This window comes from Cryptomeria japonica, chromosome 10 (genome assembly GCF_030272615.1).
Source record: "Cryptomeria japonica chromosome 10, Sugi_1.0, whole genome shotgun sequence".
NCBI lineage: Eukaryota > Viridiplantae > Streptophyta > Pinopsida > Cupressales > Cupressaceae > Cryptomeria > Cryptomeria japonica.
The window spans coordinates 856,235,713-856,258,023 of NC_081414.1; the positions used below are offsets into that span (position 1 = coordinate 856,235,713).

The following is a 22,311-nucleotide window of genomic DNA, read 5'->3' on the forward strand; positions in this document are numbered from 1 at the left end:
GCCGATCAATTTTAATGTACTAAGCTTTTGTAGCTTGTTTAATCGTATGTAGAGATCAAAGAAACTAAGAAAACAACAACAAATGATCATTGCCAAGTATCTGAAATCCACAGGTTGTACCATAGATGAAAGAATCTGCAAAAAATCGTTTAACTCCCGATTTATTGCTAGTCATTTATGGCTACGATTTAATCTGCAAAAATATCTCTTGGGTGATTTTTTTGGAAAATCAAGGCAAATTATTGCAAAAAAATCACAAAAGATTAGGAGAACAACTCAATTAAATCTGCAGTAATGATTTGTCGAGTATTCTTTTACTGAATACTATCATGCAATTGATTAGATAACCATTCACCTCGCCATTTGTAAATCAATTAGTGTAACTGTGTACCTATCCACAACAAGTTAAAAATAGGTGCCTTCAAGGGATGTGGCATCTCTGTGGGAAGAATGTGAATCCTTTGGGTGTATGTGTGAGGAAAACTTCAATATGGTGTTTTTGCATGATAGTTTCATGTGGAAGTCTCATGCTACTTGAACCATGTTCTTGCAGTTGAAGGTATGTTGTGAAGGCTGACAAAGTTCATCAATGTGTATGAGATGAGCTGAAAATTCGAAAGGCTTTGTGTGCACATGCCAATGCTAGCCATTGAACAAAGTATTTATTTTATGAAAGATGTGAAGTAGAGGAGAACTTTAATTCTATAGAAAGGAGATTCAAAGAATGCAAATCCTCTATAATATGTATTGAACTCAAATTTTATTTAGAGGTTGCACTTATTTTTTGGTATATGATATGTATTTAACTCAAACTTTGATTTATATATGATGGAAATCAGTAATATGTTCTACAAATTTAGTGTATATGTGTGTTTTTCAAGAATATTTTAAGAATAATATAAATTCAAATGTTCGATAAATTTGCCAAGTTTTTGCCGTTTTTTTCCCGATTTTTGGCCAAGTCCCAAGTTTTCAAAAATTTTGGACCAAAAGAGTTTTTCATCTTTGCGTTGTACCATTTGGACCTCCTCATCCAAATCCTTGTTCAAAAAGGTGCTTTTCAAATCCTTGATACACCTTCCAACCAACATAGCTGCAATGGAGAGAAGCAACTAAAACGTGACCTTGTGGTAGGAGAAAATTCTCCTCAATTGTCTATTCCTTTTGTAACAAGAAGAGCCGTGGTTCTATCCAAAATATGTTTGTCTATAGATTGGATATAAAGTTGAATTTTATCTTTAACAAGAGGTGGAAGGATCTATTCAGATTAGCCCCATCCGTAGGGGAGGAACTCATGTTTAGCATTTTCTATTTTCATGGTATTTTTAAATTTTTATTGTTAAATATAATATAACTTTTATACTGCAGTTGCCAATGTTCCTATTAGATACACACCGATGGCTATGTCTTCCATTTCCTTCATTATTAGCATGAGTGTTTTCGCCTTTTTGTTCCTTTTTCTCTATTGATGTTGCAACCACAGAGCTCGCACTGAAATGATTCTTAACAAATTCATATTTTAAATAATTCTATCTAAAATGTAATGTTCCCTTCTTGCATGTGAGAAATTATTTGGCCATTGGCTTATTTTTCGGAGTTTCCTTAAACTAATTGGCATCGGAAATAAGAAAAAAAATTTAAAAAAATTACTTTTAATATTTTATATTGATAACTTATATTTAAATATTGAAAAAGTGCAAGTAGTGCAGAAAATGTGGCGTTAGTCTCAAGAGTGAAAAAGGTGAACATTTGCACCTTAAAAATGCTCTTTCAATTTTAAGTGGAATGTGGAACCAAAAAGGGAATAATAATATTTTGTTCACCCAAAACCTTACAAAAGGAGTTGTTGATAGAAAAAGGTTACCATTGCATTTACTTTGAGCAAGTATGTGAGTTCTTCATATTTATTGAGGATGAAAACCATTTTGAAATACCAATTTCAGAGATGAAAACCCTCTTAGCTAAATACAATGATTTCACTCTGCGGTCACATTTGTGTTGAAAGTGGAGATTTTCTAGTTTGGTGCTGAAGGTGGATACTTTTGATGTATTTTAATATGTTAAGATTTGGTGGTGTTTGTTTAGTTTTTCAGTGGCTTTTGGATAGTTTGTGACTGCTGGAGCTGTTGTACCATATCCCACTCTTATTTGTACCTCTGTTTGGTCGTACCACTTGCGTTTCATTTTATTTGAGGGTTTAACATTCAATCTTTTGTTGTTCATTGTCATTGTTGACAGCTCTTGCAGGGTCGAACAGATTTTTGGAAGAGATTGGCTTCCTAATTTGTCATACCATTTAGTTTAAGGGGTTGTACTAGGTGACAAGGGTTGTGGGAGCTAGGTAGTAAGTCGCTCCACTTTGGGGACTTATTTTAGGCTGTTTGGAGGTGCCTAGGACTTGAAATACCAAAGTAATCCACTTCAAGGTGGAATTTGGTGATTTGTCTGTGATTTCTATGAAATCATACCTATTATACTAGCAGCCAATATGCTCTGTTTTCTAATCTGTAACAGTATATTATGTCTTATTAATCTAATCTACATCAGTTCTAAGGAGAAATAAGAATACTTTTAGTCATATTTCAGTTTGGTTGTGTTAGTATGCATTTAGGTAGTGGCTATAATTGTGCAGGTGGTGTTTTTAGTGTGTCGTCTCAATTTTTGAATTTTCAAAAAATAGACAACCCCTACAATTTTTTACTCAAAATTCATAGTTTTCTTCTCTAAGGCACGTTTTACGATTTTCAAAACTCATATTTGTTAATGTCAAATCATCAGTGGGTGCGTTTGTCATCGTTGTCCAAGTTTTGGTTGGTTTTTGTTTTCATTTTCCTAGCTTTTTGTGCAATTTCGGGTTTTGAGTCAGACATTGCAAGTAGGAACTTTTTGCTGTCATTGCAAGTAGGAACTCTTTACTCAAATTGCAAGTTAACTTTACTTGCAGTTGGGTCTTAGAAACCTGATTACAAGTTACTTGTAGTAGGGTCTTAGAAACCCGATTGCAAGTCTTTCTACTTCCATTATATTATTACTTGCAGTCGGGTCTTATAAACCTGATTGCAAGCATGTAACCTGGTCTCCTTTATTGCATGTTCCCTTTACTTGTAATCAGGCCTTGGAGACTTGATTGCAAGGGGTCTTAATGCATGTAAAGATAGTAGACAAAAGCCAATGTGTTCATATGTTGATGACAGTAGTGATGTATCTTTAAAAGAGTACAATGTCATATGCACAGAGAGAACTTCTCTCAAAGAATTAGTATTACCCCAAGCAAGAAGATGAGGTTGGAGTTTATTGGCAAAGGACATAAGAACTATCAATGATGCAAGTTGATGTTCTTGGACAAATACCTTCACCGATCTCGAATACTTCAAGTTCCAACATTTTTTAGCAGCATGAAGATCTTTTAGACAGAGGATGATGTAAATAGAGTCGTGTCTTGGATACTTAAATTAATTTTAATTATGCATTTGTAATTTCCCTTTGACAAATTATATGTAATGTCAAAAGTTGTAATTGCAAGTAGTCACATTACTTGCATTCTTGTAACTTGTAATTACATGTAAACAAATTACAAGTCGAAAGACAATAGGATTGTAATTTGGAATAAGTCATAGTTAGTTGGACTTTTCCCACTTTTTTCTCTTATCCCCTCTCCTATATATATTGGAGGGTGCTCTATGTAATTTTTATCTTTCTGGCAAGCAAAAAAACTCTGCAGAAATTTACAGTGATAAAGACTTTGTATTTTACACTTGTAAATTGGATTCTCAAGCAATATAAAGAGAACATTTGAGTTTTAGACTTTATGTTGAAGCTTTGTTCATATATATCCATTGTGTTGTTGTGTCACAATGATACATTTTTCTTCATATACTTGAGATTTTAGTGAGGTTGTTGGAAAGAGTTTGATCTAATTTCTTGTAGACTTTGTGCTGCAAATATTGAGGATTGAATTAGCATAGTTAAGTGTTCACAATAGAGGAAAGTTACAAGACTTTGTGCTTGTAATTGTTCCTATTCATAGTAGTTTGGAGTGCATCATATTGATAGACTTTGAGCTGGCGTATGTTGTATGTTGTTATCATACTAATCATTTTGGAAGGTAGATAGGATAGTAGAAAAGTGAAGACTTTGAGTTTTGCTTCTGCATTCCCGTCCCGGGGAAGTGACGGAAGACTTTGCGCTTGCATGGAAACTTTGCTTCCTTGTATATTAGCATCTTTGTAGTTGTTGGAATTTCTTAAGTTTTTGTATTTGTTACTCCAATTGCACTTTCTATTCTGTAAAGAGAAAATAATATCATCTTTTCTGAAAAAAGAGAAAGAGATGTTGTTCCACCCAAGTTAGATTAGTGTTTATATGTTATATTTAATTTGTAATAGTAGGAAAGGGGGAACCTTCCTTTAGAATTAGGAGAGTTTTTAACTCACACGTTGTGGCTGAAACCATAATTTTGCATACCTTCCCAAGTGTACAAAATTTTCAACCAACAGTCATTAGTAGTTGTCATGACCCCTATCAGATCATAATAAATATAATAACAATATTCGCTGTCATATAAGAAATAAATGTATTTAGAACATTGTCTTAATTAATTAGACTTTACATTTTTCTAGCATCTAGACGATGGCCACCAATCCATAAGACATACGTTATCAGCAGTCTGTAGTTGTCATGCCTTTGCCATGGTTACTATCTCACCCAACCATAAGAGGAATATGAATAAATGAAATGAATATAAAAAAAAGAAATCAGATGGTGCATTGCTGGTCAAGACGTCACACTTTTCCCTTGATTGAAACTCCCTTGATCAGATAGTTTAGAGTCTCAACAATTTATTAAACCAAACAGTCCTCTAATAGCCACGTAAGATAAAGAGGCGTGTGATTAAGGGGAACGAAGGCAGCTATTTACTAAGTCAAAGACTCAGAAGGCAAGTCAGTTGCAAGAAGACGCCACCTTTAGAAAGGATGTGGCCATGGAGAGACATAACCCTCCAAGGCTGATTGAGGGATATTTATTATAGATTGGCACTCAAAAAGATCATCGAAGGAACAGAATATATTAATATACTGGCAGATCATTATTATATTACTGGCAATTATTGTGGTGACAGCAGATTGGTATGCTGTATCTATCGCCAGAATTACATGCTTATTACATAAATATTATGTCTGAATACTAATAGGAATGAGGGTAGATATATGGCCCATAGTATAGCTGTTACATTTATTCTTATTTACACTTATAACAGTTATATAAGATCTATATTTGTTAACTAGATTTATATAAGAATTTGCTTAATTTCAATTGTTTACATATATATTCATAATACATGAGAAGTCAGTATGCTCATAGTCTAATCCTTAATCATTCTCTATTGCCCCTCTTGAGGATAGATTGATTTTGTTAGGGAAAGGCGGAGGAATTCCGCACACGATAGGTAAGCCCAAGATGGGGTATGGATGGACTCCTGAAACCTTGAGGGAGCCTACTTGTAATTTGGTTTCCTAGCACTTTAACAAATAATTCCACATCCTCCGTTAGGGTTGATGCTTAGGAAAGAAGTAAGGATTGGGGCTTAGGTATAGTAACTATCAATTGTATTATGAATACTAATTGTTCTTTAGTTTTAATACACTGATTTTAAGCATAATAATGTATAGCGATGTATACTAATCATTGGGAAACAGGCAGCCTCCTAGTAGAGGACATTACAGTAGTATATTAGTTTGATTTTTGTGACAGCAGTGTTCAGATCAACATATCTTCATTTTTGTTTGGCATTGTAGAGTTTCTTTGACCATTGTGAACTTATATTCTTTGTTATGTGGTTTCATGAATTAATTCATTGTGTTATAGTAGTGTTTATTTTGGATCAGACCTAATATTATAATTGATTACAACAGTTTCTAATCTTTGTAATATTGCAATGCATTTTTTAACTACTTTGTAAACTTCAGATGGCAATATCTCAAAAGGTTATCATTTGAATGCATTTCATATTCTAGGATTGGTCAATTTACTGTTGATCATTATAGCTTTATTATACAACCCATTTTGGCATTAAACAAGCTAACATTCTGACCATGTCCAATCAACATTAGACATTCTACCAGTGGTTTGCATTGCATTCATGTAGCCTGTCGAAGAGATGTTTATTAGGCCAGCTCAGTTGCCTGCATATTTTGTCAGCTCGCCACTATTCATTTTGTTGCATACATCATATCTAGTAGTGTGATCAAAGCACTGTATGCTCGAACCTTACCCACTCCAAGATCTGGGTGATCAGAAAATATGGAAGCATTTTATATGCATTTGTTATCCAAAATATTTCAAAAAGAAATATGGTGGTTTGTTACATAAAATATGCACATTGAGAATTCAAATCTCTAAAAGCTAGATGGCAAAATTACTTTTTATGATCAGTGTGATGATTTAATTTAATCTTCTGTGTATCCATATTTTTATTCATAGGTTAAAGCTAAGCTCACAAATGGAAGGATTGATTTGTTAGTAAGTCCTCATCTCAAGAACAACTATATAGAAGTAGAGGTGGGACGAATTTTTCAACTTGCTCTACTCTGCACACAAGTTTTACCAATGGATAGACCAAAGATGTCAGAAGTTGTTCAAATGTTGGAAGGTGATGGCATAGCCAAGAGATGGGAAGAGTGGCAAAGGACCGAAGTTCAAAGTCAAGTGTCTGGACTTTCCTGGCGTATGAATTCAGAATTGATAGTAGAGTCATCACGTCATCTTCCAGCAGATGAGTTATCTGGTCCAAGATAATAAATTTGAATTATTTATTAGTTTATTTCATCTTTCAGATTGTACGATCAATTAATTTTGGAGTAGTTTCAATCTGTTAAAGAAGAGAATATTGCTAAGATTTGTAATACTCAAGTTAGGACCATATCATGAGGATCTCTTGAGGCAGCAATCAAATGCCAGAAATCGTTAACAGAATTTTCAACACAATCTATGTTTTTATATATTCACGGAACATATACTGTTAATCATCTATGCACATGCGATTTTTAAGCTTGAACTGGTAAGAGCAAGCAAATCTGCAGTCAAATGATTTTCAATGGTTGATGCCTTGGTCCTTTGATCTTCTCAATGGTAATTATTTACCAAAACATGTTCTTTTTATACCAAAGGACAATTCTAATGGCACTTGGTGTTTCATTATTTAATTTAAACTGAAATTCACTTGGAAAAGTTTCGCGAGTAAAGATGTGTATGATATTTGATTAAAAAAGTGATGTCAAATTATATTATATTAAAACTTTCCAGATTTCCACCTAAACATTTTTAACACCATTTTCTGGAGGGTTGTTTAGAATGTTCATAATGCCTGAAAATCGTTGCAAAGCAAAACCTTTTATTTTTTAAGGAAGAATTTCATTTATAAGAATATTAATAGATAAATTGGTAACGAACAAACTATAGTATAATGATTTAATTATAATATCTTTGTTCAACATGGAATGCAAATGAATGCCTAATTTCAACAATTCTTAACTGTGTTAGTTTCAATATATTTATCATTTAACAATTTATGTGCCTTTATAGTGTTATAACTAGTATATCTATTTTTTTTAAAAAAATTTATTTAGAAAGAAAAGGAGTGAAAAAAAAAAGTTGGTGGAGCTCTGCAACCAAGGACAAATATGAACAGTCCTTGGCGGCAGGTCGGCTCTCCACCCAAGGGCTCCTAGACCTAGTGGGAAGCCCCCGCATTTACTCCTGCTTGTGCCTCCATTAATGGAGAAGAACACTGATGGTGCTGGGATTAATACCCATTAAAACACCAACGGTGGGAAAAAAACGTTTCGTCAAGCCATCCAAGGGCTCTGCACAACCTTCCTAGAAGATGCGAGATTTGAACCAAAGGCCGCTCACGATGTAGCAACAACCCAAGCCCGCGAAGAAGGTGAGGTTGCCTCGGCTTCAAGAGTCGTCATTAAACCTAATTCTTCTATGACTAATTGCATTTCTAAAGAAATTTCTAGGCTTAGGGATTCTGCGATTTTTTTAGCAGCCTTTGATGTAGATAGAATACCATCTAGACAATATTTGAATAAATGGTTTTCAGATACTTGGTGTTTAAAATTTGGAATTCATTTTTCGTTCTGTAGAATGTTGCAAAAAGGGTTATTTCTTATTTTTTTTAATGATAAGGAAACGCAGAGGAAGGTTGTCGATAAACAATTTTGGAATATAGGTAATGCCTACTTTAGGGCCGTTCCCTGGACCCCTCTTACATGTAACGAGGAAATCATGGCACTCTCTAACCCTAAATGGGTGGTTATTAAAAATGTCCCCCCATTTTTATGGAACTGTATCACAAAAATCATCGAACCTCTAGGCAAAGTAATTAAAATTGATTCCTCTGCTGCATTACTACCCCATATGGATGCGAGTGTACTCATTGCTTTCAACCCTGGCTCAACTTTCCCCTCTGGAATAGATATATGTATTGAAAACCAATTATTTTGAGTATTTGGGGGGGATTAATGCTTGTCATAAGTGTAGAAGTGGGCACGCACTTAAAAATTGCCCTCTGATGGGAAGGAAAAATGGTACCTCTTACAAGAAGACCTCTGTTCAAAACCACCTACACCCGGCCTCGGAAGACCCCTCAAATTCTAAGCAAATTGACCCCACTCCTCTCCCAGTGCACTCTGCCCCTTCACCTCTTGACCCATCCAACAATACTCAACCTATCTCTACTGAATCACTTCCCCCATCCGAACCTACTCCCCCACCCTATCGAACACAAGATTGCCCTATTCCTACCAGTGCTCCTCCCTCGACTGTCGAATCCTTACTCAAGTATCAGTCAGCCCTGAAAGAAGCTAATTTGGTTGCTAGTGAATCTAAGCCACTGGAACCGGATGTAGTTAAAATCTCCACTAATAAAGGTGGACCCAGAACTCAAAATGCTCAGCAAATTGTCATGGAAAAGTTAAAAATGGCTGCAGAACATAGAAAACAACTTGAATTAGCATTAAGTAACCAAAAAAAGGAGATTGAATCTTGTACCATACCCTTCCTCCAAGAGTTGATCGAAGGGGAGGATGGTGGTGCTCATGTTACCAACAATGCTATCGATGTTGTTAGTCATTTCCCTCAAGGGCCTGAATGTAGGGATAAAAACGACCCTACCAGGGATATGAGCATTCCTCAAATTGCAAATACTCCCTTGGAGACTGAGGATGGAGGTGATACAACACCACACCCCACCAAACCTCCTGAGAAGATATTTGATAACACTGACGGGGAGATGGGGCCTACCATTCCCCCTTCCGATCAACTTCAAGAGAATGGTCATGGTACTAGACTTGGGTTGAAGTCTGATGAAATAGTGACTAGCAGTAATGAGGGGGATAATTCCTTTTCCCCTAATCTTAGAACCTTTGATTTTGGAAATAATAATGGGGGAGAAGACCTAGCTGGTAATAAAACAAAAAAAAAAGGAGAAAAAGGTCTCCTAAGGCCAATAAAGAGACTACAGCTAGGAAAGAATCAATGGGACCTGAGCAGCTCTCTGAACTTAGAAAGAAGAGAGGTAGACCACTCTCAACAATGGCCTTTAATGCCAGTCATCTTTCTAAACCTAAGGAATGGCCTAAGTGCTTTGAGGGGTTTAAATCCCTAGTGGAAGCTCTTGAATTAAACTCCTAATGCTGAAAATCATCTCATGGAACATTAGGGGACTAGAGGCCCCTAACAGGAAATATGTGGTCAAAAGATTTCTAAATATGCACAAGGACATTGATTGCCTTATGCTCCAAGAACTAAAATTAGTGGGGTTTACCCTAGAAATTGGTCTAAAATCCGTCTGGAGGGATGCCACTCCCTTCTACACCAATCACCCTAAAGGAAAGGGTGGAGCTGCAATCTTATTAAACCCTAAATGGACAAATAAAGTTGTTAAATGGGGACAATCCCCTTGTGAAAGGGTAGTATGGGCTATCATACAGAATGACAATTCTACATTTGGTCTTTGCTCAATCTATGCATCTAATCACTACCGAGAAAGAGGGTCGATGTGGGAATGGCTTGCGAAATTGGAAGACATCCCCTGGCTCTTGGGAGGGGACTTCAACATGGTAATTAATGCACAAGATAAATAGGGAGGGAACAAGGTGGAATGGAAAGGTGCTGAGAGAATACAGTGGGAAAGGATGGTTAACAAGATGAGATTGACTGACCCGATAGCAGGAAAGAAGGGAGAGCATAAGTCAATATGGTACACTTGGTGTAACCACCAACAGTATAATAAAAGAGTCTACTGTAGACTAGATAGATTTTACTTCAACAAAGACTTCTTCGGAATTGTTAAAAATGAGGAGGGTGTTCAATATGTTGTCATACCATATACACTATCAGATCATCACCCTATTATGATTGGGTTAAAGATAACTAATAGTAGAGTGGCCCCACCAAGCCCTAGTTCGAACTTTAGAATGAACATTAGTCTTCTAAAGGATGATGATCTAAAATGTGCACTGTGTTTGGTCAGAATGTTTAATAAATATGGTAACAGCCATTTGTCCAGCATTGAAAGATGGAACCAAAATGTTATAACCTAGACCTCACTTTGTCAAGTTGTGGGTAAAAAGAAGGCTAAAGATGCCAGAGCCTCCGAGATGCAATTGCATAGTGCCCTACAAGTGGTTGAACTTGATCTTCAAGGGGATCCTGAGAATGTAGCACTCACCAATCAACTAATTAAGGCCAAGAAGGATCTTAGAAGATTACAAAATCAGAAAACCAAAGGATGGAGAGCTAGGGCTAAGTTAAACTGGCTAGATACTGGGGATCGAGGATCTAAATTCTTCTTTCAAATCCTTAAAATGAAACAAGCAAGAGAGAAAATAGACACCATATGGGAACAGAACAAGAACCTTTCTGAGCCAACTGAAATTCTAGAGTGCTATCCACAAAATAACAAGAACAAGAAATCCCTTGGCCCTAATGGATTTCTGATAGAATTCTACAAAGAAAATATTGAATGGGTTGTGGATGATCTTCACTCTCTATATACTGAGGCTATCCACATTGGATCCCTGGGAGCAAACATTAACCAAGGTCTGATCAAGCTCATCCCTAAAGAGGGTGACAGAACCTTAATTAAAAACTGGAGACCTATTACACTGTTGAATGTGTCATATAAAATCTTAGCGAAATTGACTGCATGCAGACTGGAGAAAATCTTACCTAAGATTATCAGTACTACTCAAATAGGGTTTGTCAAAGGACGATATATACTGGAAAACCTAATCACATGTTGGGAATCACTCCATTGGGCAAAGGAATCAGGGCAAAATGGAGCTATGTTACTCATAGACTTCGAGAAAGCTTATGATAGAATAGAATGGAAATACATCATTCAGATGCTTCAATCATTAGGATTCCCCCCTGGATTTTGTAAATTGGTCAAAACACTATTATGTGATGTCAATGCCTCCGTTGAAGTAAATGGGATAAGGTCCTCCAATTTTACACTAACTAGATCTATCAGGCAAGGATGTCCCTTAGCTCCAGCCCTATTCGTTCTATCTGCTGATGCAATGTTCTACTTACTTAAAGACTTCTCTATCACTCCTTCTGTTAGGGGCATATCCTTACCTAACAAAAAATAAATCTGTAATGTCCAATTTGCTGACGATACTGCAATTTTGATTAAACTCGAGGAAGAAAACCTTGCTGCTTTGCTGAAAAATATAGATATATTTTGCCTAGCCTCTGGCAGTAAGATAGCTATGCACAAATCCAATCTCCTTGGCTGGGATGACAACCCCCCAAATTGGCTTTCAAAACTATCTCTCAACTGGCTGGGCCCTACACAGATTGTAAAATACCTAGGCATCCCTTTCTTTGTCCTTCCAAATTTAAAAGAAATGTGGGAATGGGTAAGAAATAAGATAGAGAAGAAGCTCTCTAAATGGAACAGGAACTATCTGTTATTGGCTGGAAGATTTCAGGTCTGTCAAAAGATATTGGCATCATATAATATCTATTTCTTCTCTGCTTGGCTCTTTAAAAACTACCAATTCAATCATATCCAAAAACAGATTAGGGAATTCCTATGGTCAGATGGAAAGGGTACTAGGAAGCAGCATGCAGTGAAATGGGAGTGGTGCACTATGCATAAACTTTCTGGTGGGATGGGGTTAAAAGACCTCAAACTACAGGGCATTGCCCTCGCCTCCAAGTGGATTCTCAAGGCCATGGAAGGGGATGAGCCATGGAAAACTCTATTAAGAAATAATATTGCATCCTCGATCCCTAAGAAAGCCAGGAAATGGAAGGATCTCCCCATTCTTGACCTTCTTCTTGGATAGATAGAGGTATCCCCAACTAGTTCTAAGGTCTTTAAGTCCCTATGGAAAGCTTGGGAACATGTGAAGCACTTGGTACACATCAAAGTGAATGGCACTATATAGGGGCAGGTTGTCAATAACAGATCGATATGGTGGAATCTATTTCATAATGGGAAACCCTTAGCCGCTCTTCAAGGCTACTCTGCACTTGAATGGCACAATATGGGTATTAAACAATTTGATCAGATATTTGAGAATGGCCATTTGAGGACGTGTGAGGAGCTGAAACTTACCTTCTCTATTCCAACATCCTAGAGCAGGACCTATAACATCCTTAAAATGGCCTTAGCTTCTGTTCTCCCCCCCTCACCCTCCTCTTCCTCACTCCTCCCTCTCTGCACTCTGCTGGGCCGATGGCACACCTCTCCCCTCCCTTAAAGCCAAATGCATATATTCTTCACTTACCGAGGCTGATACCATATTTCTACACCTTAACAGATGCTGGGGTCTAAACTGGGAACCAAAGGACTGGAAAGATAGGTTGGGTAAGTTCTGGATGGCTCAAAATGAACCAAAAAAACAATTCTTTGGCTAGCGCTTGCTGTTAAATAAACTCCCCATAAAAGATAAGGAGGGTAATTGCATAAACTGTAAAATATGTAGAGTACCTGGAACTGTGAAACATATATTTTTTGAATGTCACTTTGCAAAAGAAATATGGAGATTGTTTGGCCTTAATTTGGAATCTAATTTTGTTGAAATCATAGATGTTGTTTTAGGTTACATTAAGAGCTGTAGGAAAACTGCAAATATCTTTTGGTCTTGTTTTTCTTCAGAGGTTCTTTGGCTCATTTGGAAGTATCGTAATGATAACATCTTTGATAACAACACCAGGCACCTCATTGAGTCTCTTAGGAGACTCATTTTTTACACTGTCTCGATGCAGGTCACTGTGGTAATAAAGTTGGTTTCAGACAAATTTGATAGATGGATAAAGGAAGGAGCCACCATTGTGTACATCCGAGAGCTATCTCACGGCTTCATGTGGGAGAGGGATGAACCAGGCAAGGCCGCATTTGAACAAGCACTAATGGCCTTCATGAGGCAAATGGAACGTAGACACCTACACATGGAGATCACTCGAGAGGAAGCTGACTTGATCCATTAGCACACTTCACACCCCCACAAACAGGACATACTTGATGGTCGAGTGGAAGTATGGTAGGATGGAAAGTTGGGATGGGTGGCTTGGATCCCTCCATTGGGAGCCAACTCTGCACCAGATTCTGAAATCTTATTTTCCTAGTTCTCTAAAACTGTTTATTTTGTTTTTGTTGTTATAAATATGTGTATCTAATGAAATCATCTTCCCATAGTGGAGGTGCTCGTCAACTGTATATTTTTTGTGTATGCACCTTCCCTTGGTGCCTTGATATTGCCAAACTCAGACATTCCTGATGATATGTAATGTTTATATGATATCTAATCCAAAAAAAATTATTTAAAAAATATGTGGAGATATATCAAATTTGAAAGTATATGATATCCATAAATAATATTAAAGAATTTTATTGTAATGAATTTGAAATGAAATGTTTGGATAGATCTAATACACGAAATCTAATATATGAAATTTGAAAGTATATAATATTCATAAATAATACTAAAGAATTTTATTGTAATGAATTTGAAATGAAATGGTTCAATAGATCTAGTACATGAAATTTGATATATGAAATTTGAAAGTATATAATATTCATAAATAATAATAAAGAGTTTTATTGTAATGAATTTGAAACGAAATGATCGTTCATAGTACACGGAATTTTAAAACTAAAATAATATTGTTTGATCAAAAAAATCTTATAACAAAATGGAATCTGTTTTACTTCTTGTTTTTATTGACAAAAGTTTTTTGATGTGTCTATCACTATAATACATCTATCACATAATAATAGTATTAGTTGCGTAATTGATAAATTATTTATGACATTATTTTAAGAGTAAGTTGGATAACATGTATAGATAATAATAAATGATTGTAAGAGTAAGTTGGAGTCAATTAAAAAACATTCGCTTTGTATAAATCTATTGATTTTAAACTAGTGACAAGTAGTTATTTTTTGGTATTATAATTAATTTTGGAGTATGAAATGTTTGCTATAATTATTTTATTATTACTACTTGGCAATACTATATGAAATTTCATTTCTTATGTTTAAATAGTTATTAAAAAATATTATTATGCCGAGAGGCATCTACAATGACATCAAAATGTCCGTAAACAAAAATTCAATTTTGAAACAATTTGAAATAATTATAGTACTTGACAATACTATATGAAATTTCATTTCTTATGTTTAAATAGTTATTAAAAAATATTCTTATGCGAGAGGCATCTACAATGACATCAAAATGTCCGTAAACAAAAATTCAATTTTGAAACAATTTGACATGCAAGAGTAAATGCATGGAATACGATTCTAACGATTCTAAATTCTAGGTTCACGATGTCATCTTAGATAATGCTGGTACATACTTAAGCAACTCTATTATTATCCATATTTTTGAAACTCTTGTATACTAATAATATTCCTGCAATCGTCAGATTACCTTCTATTATATGATATTCCTCAGATTCCCTTCTATTATATGATATCTCTCGGCATAATTTACCTATATTTTTTAAATATAGATATACTAGTTTAGATCAATTGTAAGCAAATATTTTTCTTTTTAATTTTTTTTAGAGGGGTTTTTCAGAAGCATGCAAAATCTCTCCTATTTTTGGGGACAGTTGCATTTTTTTCAATGCCACTCCTAACCACTACTCACCAGGCTTTGCTATCTGCCATGCATAATGTCTTTCCCTCGTAATCGGATTTTTATTTTCTTATTTAGACTTCTTTTTGAAATGGTGTTTGATTCACGAAGCTTCACACCAAATCTTTGCAGGGAATAGAAAATGTAAGCATTACAATCACATTTTGAATATTTGTTTTGCTGATAATATTTTCAATTTATTTTATCTATTCTTGTTAAAAATACCATTCTTCTATTTTATAGAAACCCAGGTTGCAGGTTCCAATCTCCAAGGTGAAATATACTCGAGGCAAAAAAAAAATTTCTGATGTTCAAATGAGAAAAATTACCATTCTTCTATTTTATAAAAATCAAGGTTGCTGGTTCGGCCAAATATTAATTTCTCTAAAAAATCGATGCAGTAGACAAGCTTGAGTAGTGTCAAAGACAAAGCAACGCTATAATGATTACCAAGGTTCAATCCCCTGCAAACTGCCGGGCAAGCTCTTCTGTGAATTTTGATTTTTGATTTATTTCTGAAACTACACCATCATGTTGCATTTGATGAAACAAAACTAACGCCTCTGTAGCATATCCTCCATTTTGTGCATACCCAGCAATCAAAGCAGTCCATGAAACTACATCTTTGTGGGGCATTTTGTCAAACACGTGCCGTGCATCTTCTAGATAAGACCTCCCTATCCAACCTACCATCTTGACCTATTGTGAAGCAATAAAATAATTAGTTTCTTCATTTGATTCACTATTCTTTGCATGACAATCTTTAATTTATTTATTCACGGTGAAGGACATTTCGCTCTTTCACAAAGGCTCTATTAACCTTCCTCTCTTCAATGTCACATAAAATGGCTTCACCTTAGCGACCACCATTTGCCGAAACTTATCGCAAAGATACAAATACGTTGATATATAGGTAAATGCGAAACCTGTTACTCATATTGGCATCATTGTTTTGCCCCAGACCCCTGTTTCACTTGACGAAAACCCATCTTTGAATTGTTCAGAACAGTTTACTTGCAATTAGTTTAAAACTACGATAGTTCTGAGGTAAACCTCAAAGTTACAGGCTAATTCTACCAAGGGTTCCTACTTTGCATTCCTTTCATACTACTGATGCTTTGTATACAATTGCAAAGTAATTACCAGTAAGTTCTACCGTATGGTCTTTTCTATTTTTACACCCTGAACAATTTTTTTCCTTACATTTTCTAAATAGCTTATTGAAAACGTTTCTTGTTCTTTGTTCTAATACAGTCCATTAGGCTCTTTGTGCTCATTCAATGACATTAATATAAGTCCTTCTTCGTTGGCATGTACTTCTCAAGACATCATTTAATAACATCATGTTATACTGCTGCTGTTTATACTACTGTTCATTAACTTCAGAAATTTGAGTTTCTTTATATTTTTAAAAAAATTCATATATATTGCCACCCCCACCATCGCTTTATTATCTTTATTCTAATGGCTTCTCCTTAAACTAGTTTTTAACCCACAGTTTCTCTACATAATAGAAAAAAGTTCCATTTGTTCTACCAATAGGCCTCTTTTGCTTTGAGAGTGGCAAATGGTCTACACTTTTCAAAGCTCAAATCAGCAATAAAATAAGTCGTTATATGGAGCACAGACATAAAATTTGAACAACTGATAAATTGTTTGGACAAGACATTTTTTATCAGATTTTAGAACACTATATTGTACCCAGATACTTAAAACTTTTAAATTACCCTGTTTTCTCCTACATAGCTTCCACAATCTTCAACTTCGTAACTATTCCACTCAGTCCCACTACTTTAACCAAAGGGAAGGCAGATTTGTAAAACATTATCTTCCACTCCTCTTCGCTTCGCTCTCTCTTTCCCTATTTGCATGCGCCATTATAGTTAGATCAGCAACCATTTCAAGCGATTCACTTGCTGCAGACATAAGCCTGCCGTTTTCAGGCAAATCCAAAACAGGATTTTGATGCTAAGTCTCCATATTGATTTATAAAACATCCTATTTCTAATTATGTTAAAAAAAAATCATTGATAATCCTGTCAGTAATTAATATTTGATATCAGATTATATATGTCAGATTATATGACCTTTATCTTATTTATTTTTATTTTTAATTAAATTATTAACAAATTTATGTACAACTACAACTAACATTTTTTAAATATTTCACAGATTGGACCAGTACTATCATACATACTTCACCCGAAAAATTGCTTATATCAAGTAACTGCAATTTCTCCTTCCCTTTTTGTATTTGTTCTATTTTTGAAATCAATAGAAGACTATGTTATTGATGTTCATAGTTATAGAAAAATGAGTTTGTCGTTTTATTTTTTCACTCTATGTTTACTGTTCTATATTACTATGACAATGATGTTGTCAATGATTTACAGTGTCGTCAAGTTCAATTTATTATTGACATACACTATTACTATCACTCACGCACTCAAACTATTTTTCTTAATCATAAAACAAGCCTTCAATTGCAAAATGCCCAAGGTTAGTGACTTGTGCAAATAGACAATACTATTGAATGCTTACAAGTCTATACTGCTTTTGTAATTACATTTACCTTGTACTGTATTTAATAGCTTATAAACTTCATAATCTTGTCAACCTCTCAGTCTTGTAAGCTGTGAAAATGTGAATTTATTTTCAATCCTAGACCAACAATTTATCTATACTAATGGCTTCGACTAAATTTTGTCATTGTATATGTGCACTCCTTCAAGGACTACTACCAGAATACATACTACAAGTTCCACATCGCTTATATCAAGTAAGAACAGTTTCCTCACCCCTTACTACATCTGTTCATTCTTTGAGAATAACATATTGCTTCTCTATATTGTTACAAAAAAGTTACATTTTATTACACGAAAATATCTCATGTTATTGATATTGATACTTATACAAAAAGCAAAACAAAAAAGAGTTCCAACTTTGACCTGATATTATTTTGGAAAATGCAAACTTGTTTAGACTACAACTATTTTATTTTTATTTTTTTTCAATAAAAGTGGATTATTCCACTAAATTTTTTAATTAATATTTTTTATTTTTTACATAGGATTCAAAGAGCATACTAGAGGAAAGAACCCTGAGAAGAAAACCTCCGGTCATAGCTCATAAAATAAGCCTATAGTATCTAACGGATCAATATATACATCCCGCCCAAAACCACATACAAAATGCGGTCACAACACATATAATATCAGTTTTGCATAGAGCCCATATGACAATTTGCCAAAAAAAAACCCATCGGATAATTTTCAAATGTAGACTCCATAGCTGCTATCAATGGAAGAAGACAAAATTTTCCAAAGTCCTGTGCCAAGTCCCATGAGCCAAAAACCTTCCTGCCAAAAAAGAAAGTATCAAAAACCTTTGGAAAAACACTATTATATCAAATACCATGACCTCAAACACTTCTCCAAACAACGAACATGAATACTTGAAATGAAAGGGGAAAGCGTGAATAATTATCATCATAAAATTTTACATCGACATTACTCAAGAAAATCATATGACTATTGCTGCAAACCTTCCCATACCCTAGAAGGAAATTCCTCAAAACCCACCTCTCGCTGATTAGCATTGCTATCGATGGCTAAATTTGCCAAATAATCTGCAATCTTATTAACTTCTCTGTAACAATGGGATACCAAGAAAGATTCAAACAATTCTAATCTTTGTAAAATGGGATCAAGTATATACTGCAAATTCCAACAATTCAATTTCTTTTTCATAACACATTGAATAATCACCATAGAATCACCTTTAATTATTAAGTCCTTAATACCCAAAGAGATTGCCATATCCAATCCAAAAGACAAAGCATGAAATTCCGCATAATTGTTAGTTTTAAAACCAATAGCATGACACTTAGCTCGAATAAAATTTGCATTGTGATCATAAATTACCATGCCTACCCCAGCCGGCCCAGGGTTACCATGAGAGGCCCCATCAAAATTCAGTTTAAAGTGCCCCTGCGGAGGAGGTTTCCATCTAGCAGAGCATCTCTTACCTATTGCATCATTCTTTTTTAAAATTGAACCATGAGAGGGTAAAACTGACAGCAGCTTCCAAACTCTAGTAACTCTACTATCCCAGTGCAAAAAAGAAGTAAGATTTTCCAAATTCTTATAAATAAATGACAAAGCAACGTCAGAGATTGAAGACTCAATTTTTAATAGAACCTGAGACACAGGAGACCTTGTTCTTTTAAATATCTTGTTGTTTCTCTCTAGCCAAACATTCCAAATCACAATAGATAGAGATATGATCCAAATGCATGCATAAAAAGATGAGGCAAACATAAAGGGCCAAGATCTAAAATGGGAAATGAGATCCTTACCAATAACAAAGGATATATTTAACTTCTCAAACAACCATTGCCAACATTCATAAGCATAATCACAATGTAGGAATAGGTGTGAAGAAGATTCCAAATTTTTGTTACAAAGGACACAAGGGAAAACAACAGTAATACCAAGTCTGTCTAGTCTCATACCTATAAGGACTCTATCCTGAACTTCCAACCAAGCAAAGGCTTCAGCTTTGGGAAGACAAGCCGAATGCCAAAACAACTTATAAGGCCAAGAAGATAAATCTTTAGCAACCATAAGAGAGTTGTAACCATCTTTAACAGTGTACTTACCTGAAATATTCTTTGTCCAAATAAGTTCATCCTCAGAATCAGAAAGAAATACAATTCTATCCCCCAAAATCTTTTCAAAATCTAATTTCATGCTTTGATCAACATCTAAGAAATCAATCGACTTCCATCTAGCTAGCTTAAGGGGACCACTAGTCACAATTTCAAAATAATCTGCTACAAAAACACCCCAAAGGGAGGAAAGAATAGCGATCAGAGGAGACCAATCCCTAATATTCACCAAAGGTGTGTGTCCATTCCATACTTCATCCCAGAATTTGATCTTTCTACCATTATGAACAATCCATGAGAGATGAGGCAAAATAACTGATCTACATTTACAAAGGAAATTCCAAATAGCAGAACCCGAAGGCAAATTTGAGACTTTAAAAATGTACTCTCTCGGTCCATTATTTAAATATTTGGCAAACATAATCTGTGCCCATAAGTAGCTAGGCTTGTCATATAATTTCCAAACCAACTTAGCACCTAAGGCTAAATTCTGATTCTCTAGACTTCGAATTCTTGTTCCCCCAAGTTCCTTAGGCAAACATACCTTATCCCATGCAACTAAAGGGAGTTTCTTCTTGCCATCTTTATTATTGTTCCAAAGAAAATCTCTAAGAGTATCCTGTAAACTAACAATGGCTGCTTTTGGAGACTTCAAAACAGACATGAGATATATGGGAACAACATTCAAAACAGACTTGATGAGAACAATTTTACCCGCCAAAGTTAACCATCTATGATTCCATGAGAGAATTCTTTTAGAAATGACCGAAATAATCTTATCCCAAAAACCAATCTTATCCTATTTAACAAAGAAAGGAATCCCAAGGTAAGTACATGGAAGATTTCCAGTCTCAAATCCCCAAAAGGATTGCAACGTATGCTGAACCAATTGTGATGTATTAAGGAAAAAAATCTTTGATTTATCACCATTCACTTTCTGACTAGAAAATGATGCACAATTTTGTATTATTCTTTTAATCACTTTTGCCTCAACTAACGAAGCATGTCCAAATAATAGAGTATCATCTGCAAAGAGACAATGAGAAATACTTTGGGGAATATTTTGAATCCTTATACCTTTCCAAAGCCCCCACACTTTAGTAGCCCTAATAGCCCAACTAAAGGTTTCAGCTAGGAGAATAAACAAAAAGGGAGAAAGGGAATCTCCCTATCTCAAACCCCTAGAGGAAGTGAAAAAACCACACGGAGAACCATTAATTAAAACTGAGAATCTTGTAGAAGAAATACATGCACGAATCCATTTGACCCAAGCCTTGAAAAAACCTAACTTTTCAAGAACAACACATAAAGCCCCCCACTCTACTCTATCATAAGCCTTCATCATGTCTAGTTTAAGTATCATGGCTGAGGTTCTTTGGGTGGAAATAGAATGCAGCACCTCATGTGCTACAATTGCACCCTCTGTCGTCTCCCTTCCAGGAACAAAACCACCTTGCTCCAATGAAATGATCCTAGGTAGAATTTTTGCCAACCTAAGGGAAATTGCCTTTGTAAATATCTTATACAAAGTGTTACATAAAGCAATGGGGTGGAAGTCAGCAAAAGTCTTAGTATCCTCTTTTTTAGGAATAATTACAATCATTGTAGCATTAAGTTCTTTTAAAATGGACCTATTTCTCCTAGATTCCTCGAGAGCCAATAAAACATCATTTCCCACAAAATCCCAACATTTCTGAAAAAATAAAGGAGTAAAACCATCTGGTCCTGGGGCTTTATCCAGATTCATGGCAAAGTCAACACTCTTAACTTCTTCTAAGGAAAAGGGAGACATCAACATCTTATTGTCTTCCAAAGATACTAAAGGAGGAATATTAGATATAATATCATTGTTGAGATTTCCATTTTCCGAAGATAATAATGACTTAAAAAACCTAACTGCCTCTGAAGCAATGTCCTCTGGCTCTGTCAATAAATTCTCATTCTGACACTGAATACAAGATATCCTATTCTTACATCTTTTAATCTTAGTTGAAGAATGAAAAAATTTTGTGTTCCTGTCACCATCTGAAAGCCATAACTCTCTAGATTTCTGTCTCCAATAGATTTCCTCTCTAGCTAACACCTCCTCAAGCTATAATTTTAGTGACTTCAATTCATCAGAAACTTGTGGCACCATACCATGTTGAAGCACATGAGTATTAAAACACTCAATCATATCTTGAATCCTTTGTTTCTCCTGAAAAATGTTCTTAAAATGCGAGATATTCCATTCCCTAATATTCAATTTCAAATAACTTAACTTCTTAGCAATCTGAAACATATGGGACCCAGAACAAAAAAGAGCAGAATTCCACCATTTTATAAGAAGAGGCAAAAAGGAAGAATCCCTAAACCACATAGGCTCAAATTTAAATGGAGACTTAGAAGAAGCCTTATCCTCAATAACTGAAAGGGAAATTGGAAAATGATCAGAACCTGAGACCGGTAGAATAGAGGAAAAGAATTCAAAATCTGAAT

At 35.1% G+C, this 22,311-nt stretch overlaps 1 protein-coding gene across 5 annotated transcripts in view; it reads left to right on the forward strand.

Moving 5' to 3' along the window:
• The window catches only part of LOC131065179 (LRR receptor kinase BAK1), a 189,255-nt gene that overhangs the window by 159,350 nt on the left and 7,594 nt on the right, over positions 1-22,311 (forward strand). For 4 of the 5 annotated variants that reach the window (XM_057999625.2, XM_057999623.2, XM_057999622.2 and 1 more), the window contains one exon: positions 6,481-7,101. In XM_057999625.2, coding sequence (XP_057855608.2) covers positions 6,481-6,795 — 315 coding nt within the window. In that variant the 3' untranslated portion in view covers positions 6,796-7,101. Of the gene's footprint in view, positions 1-6,480; positions 7,102-17,336; positions 17,388-17,896; positions 17,944-22,311 lie in introns of those variants that run through there. The other variant, XM_057999626.2, reaches the window with a different exon arrangement.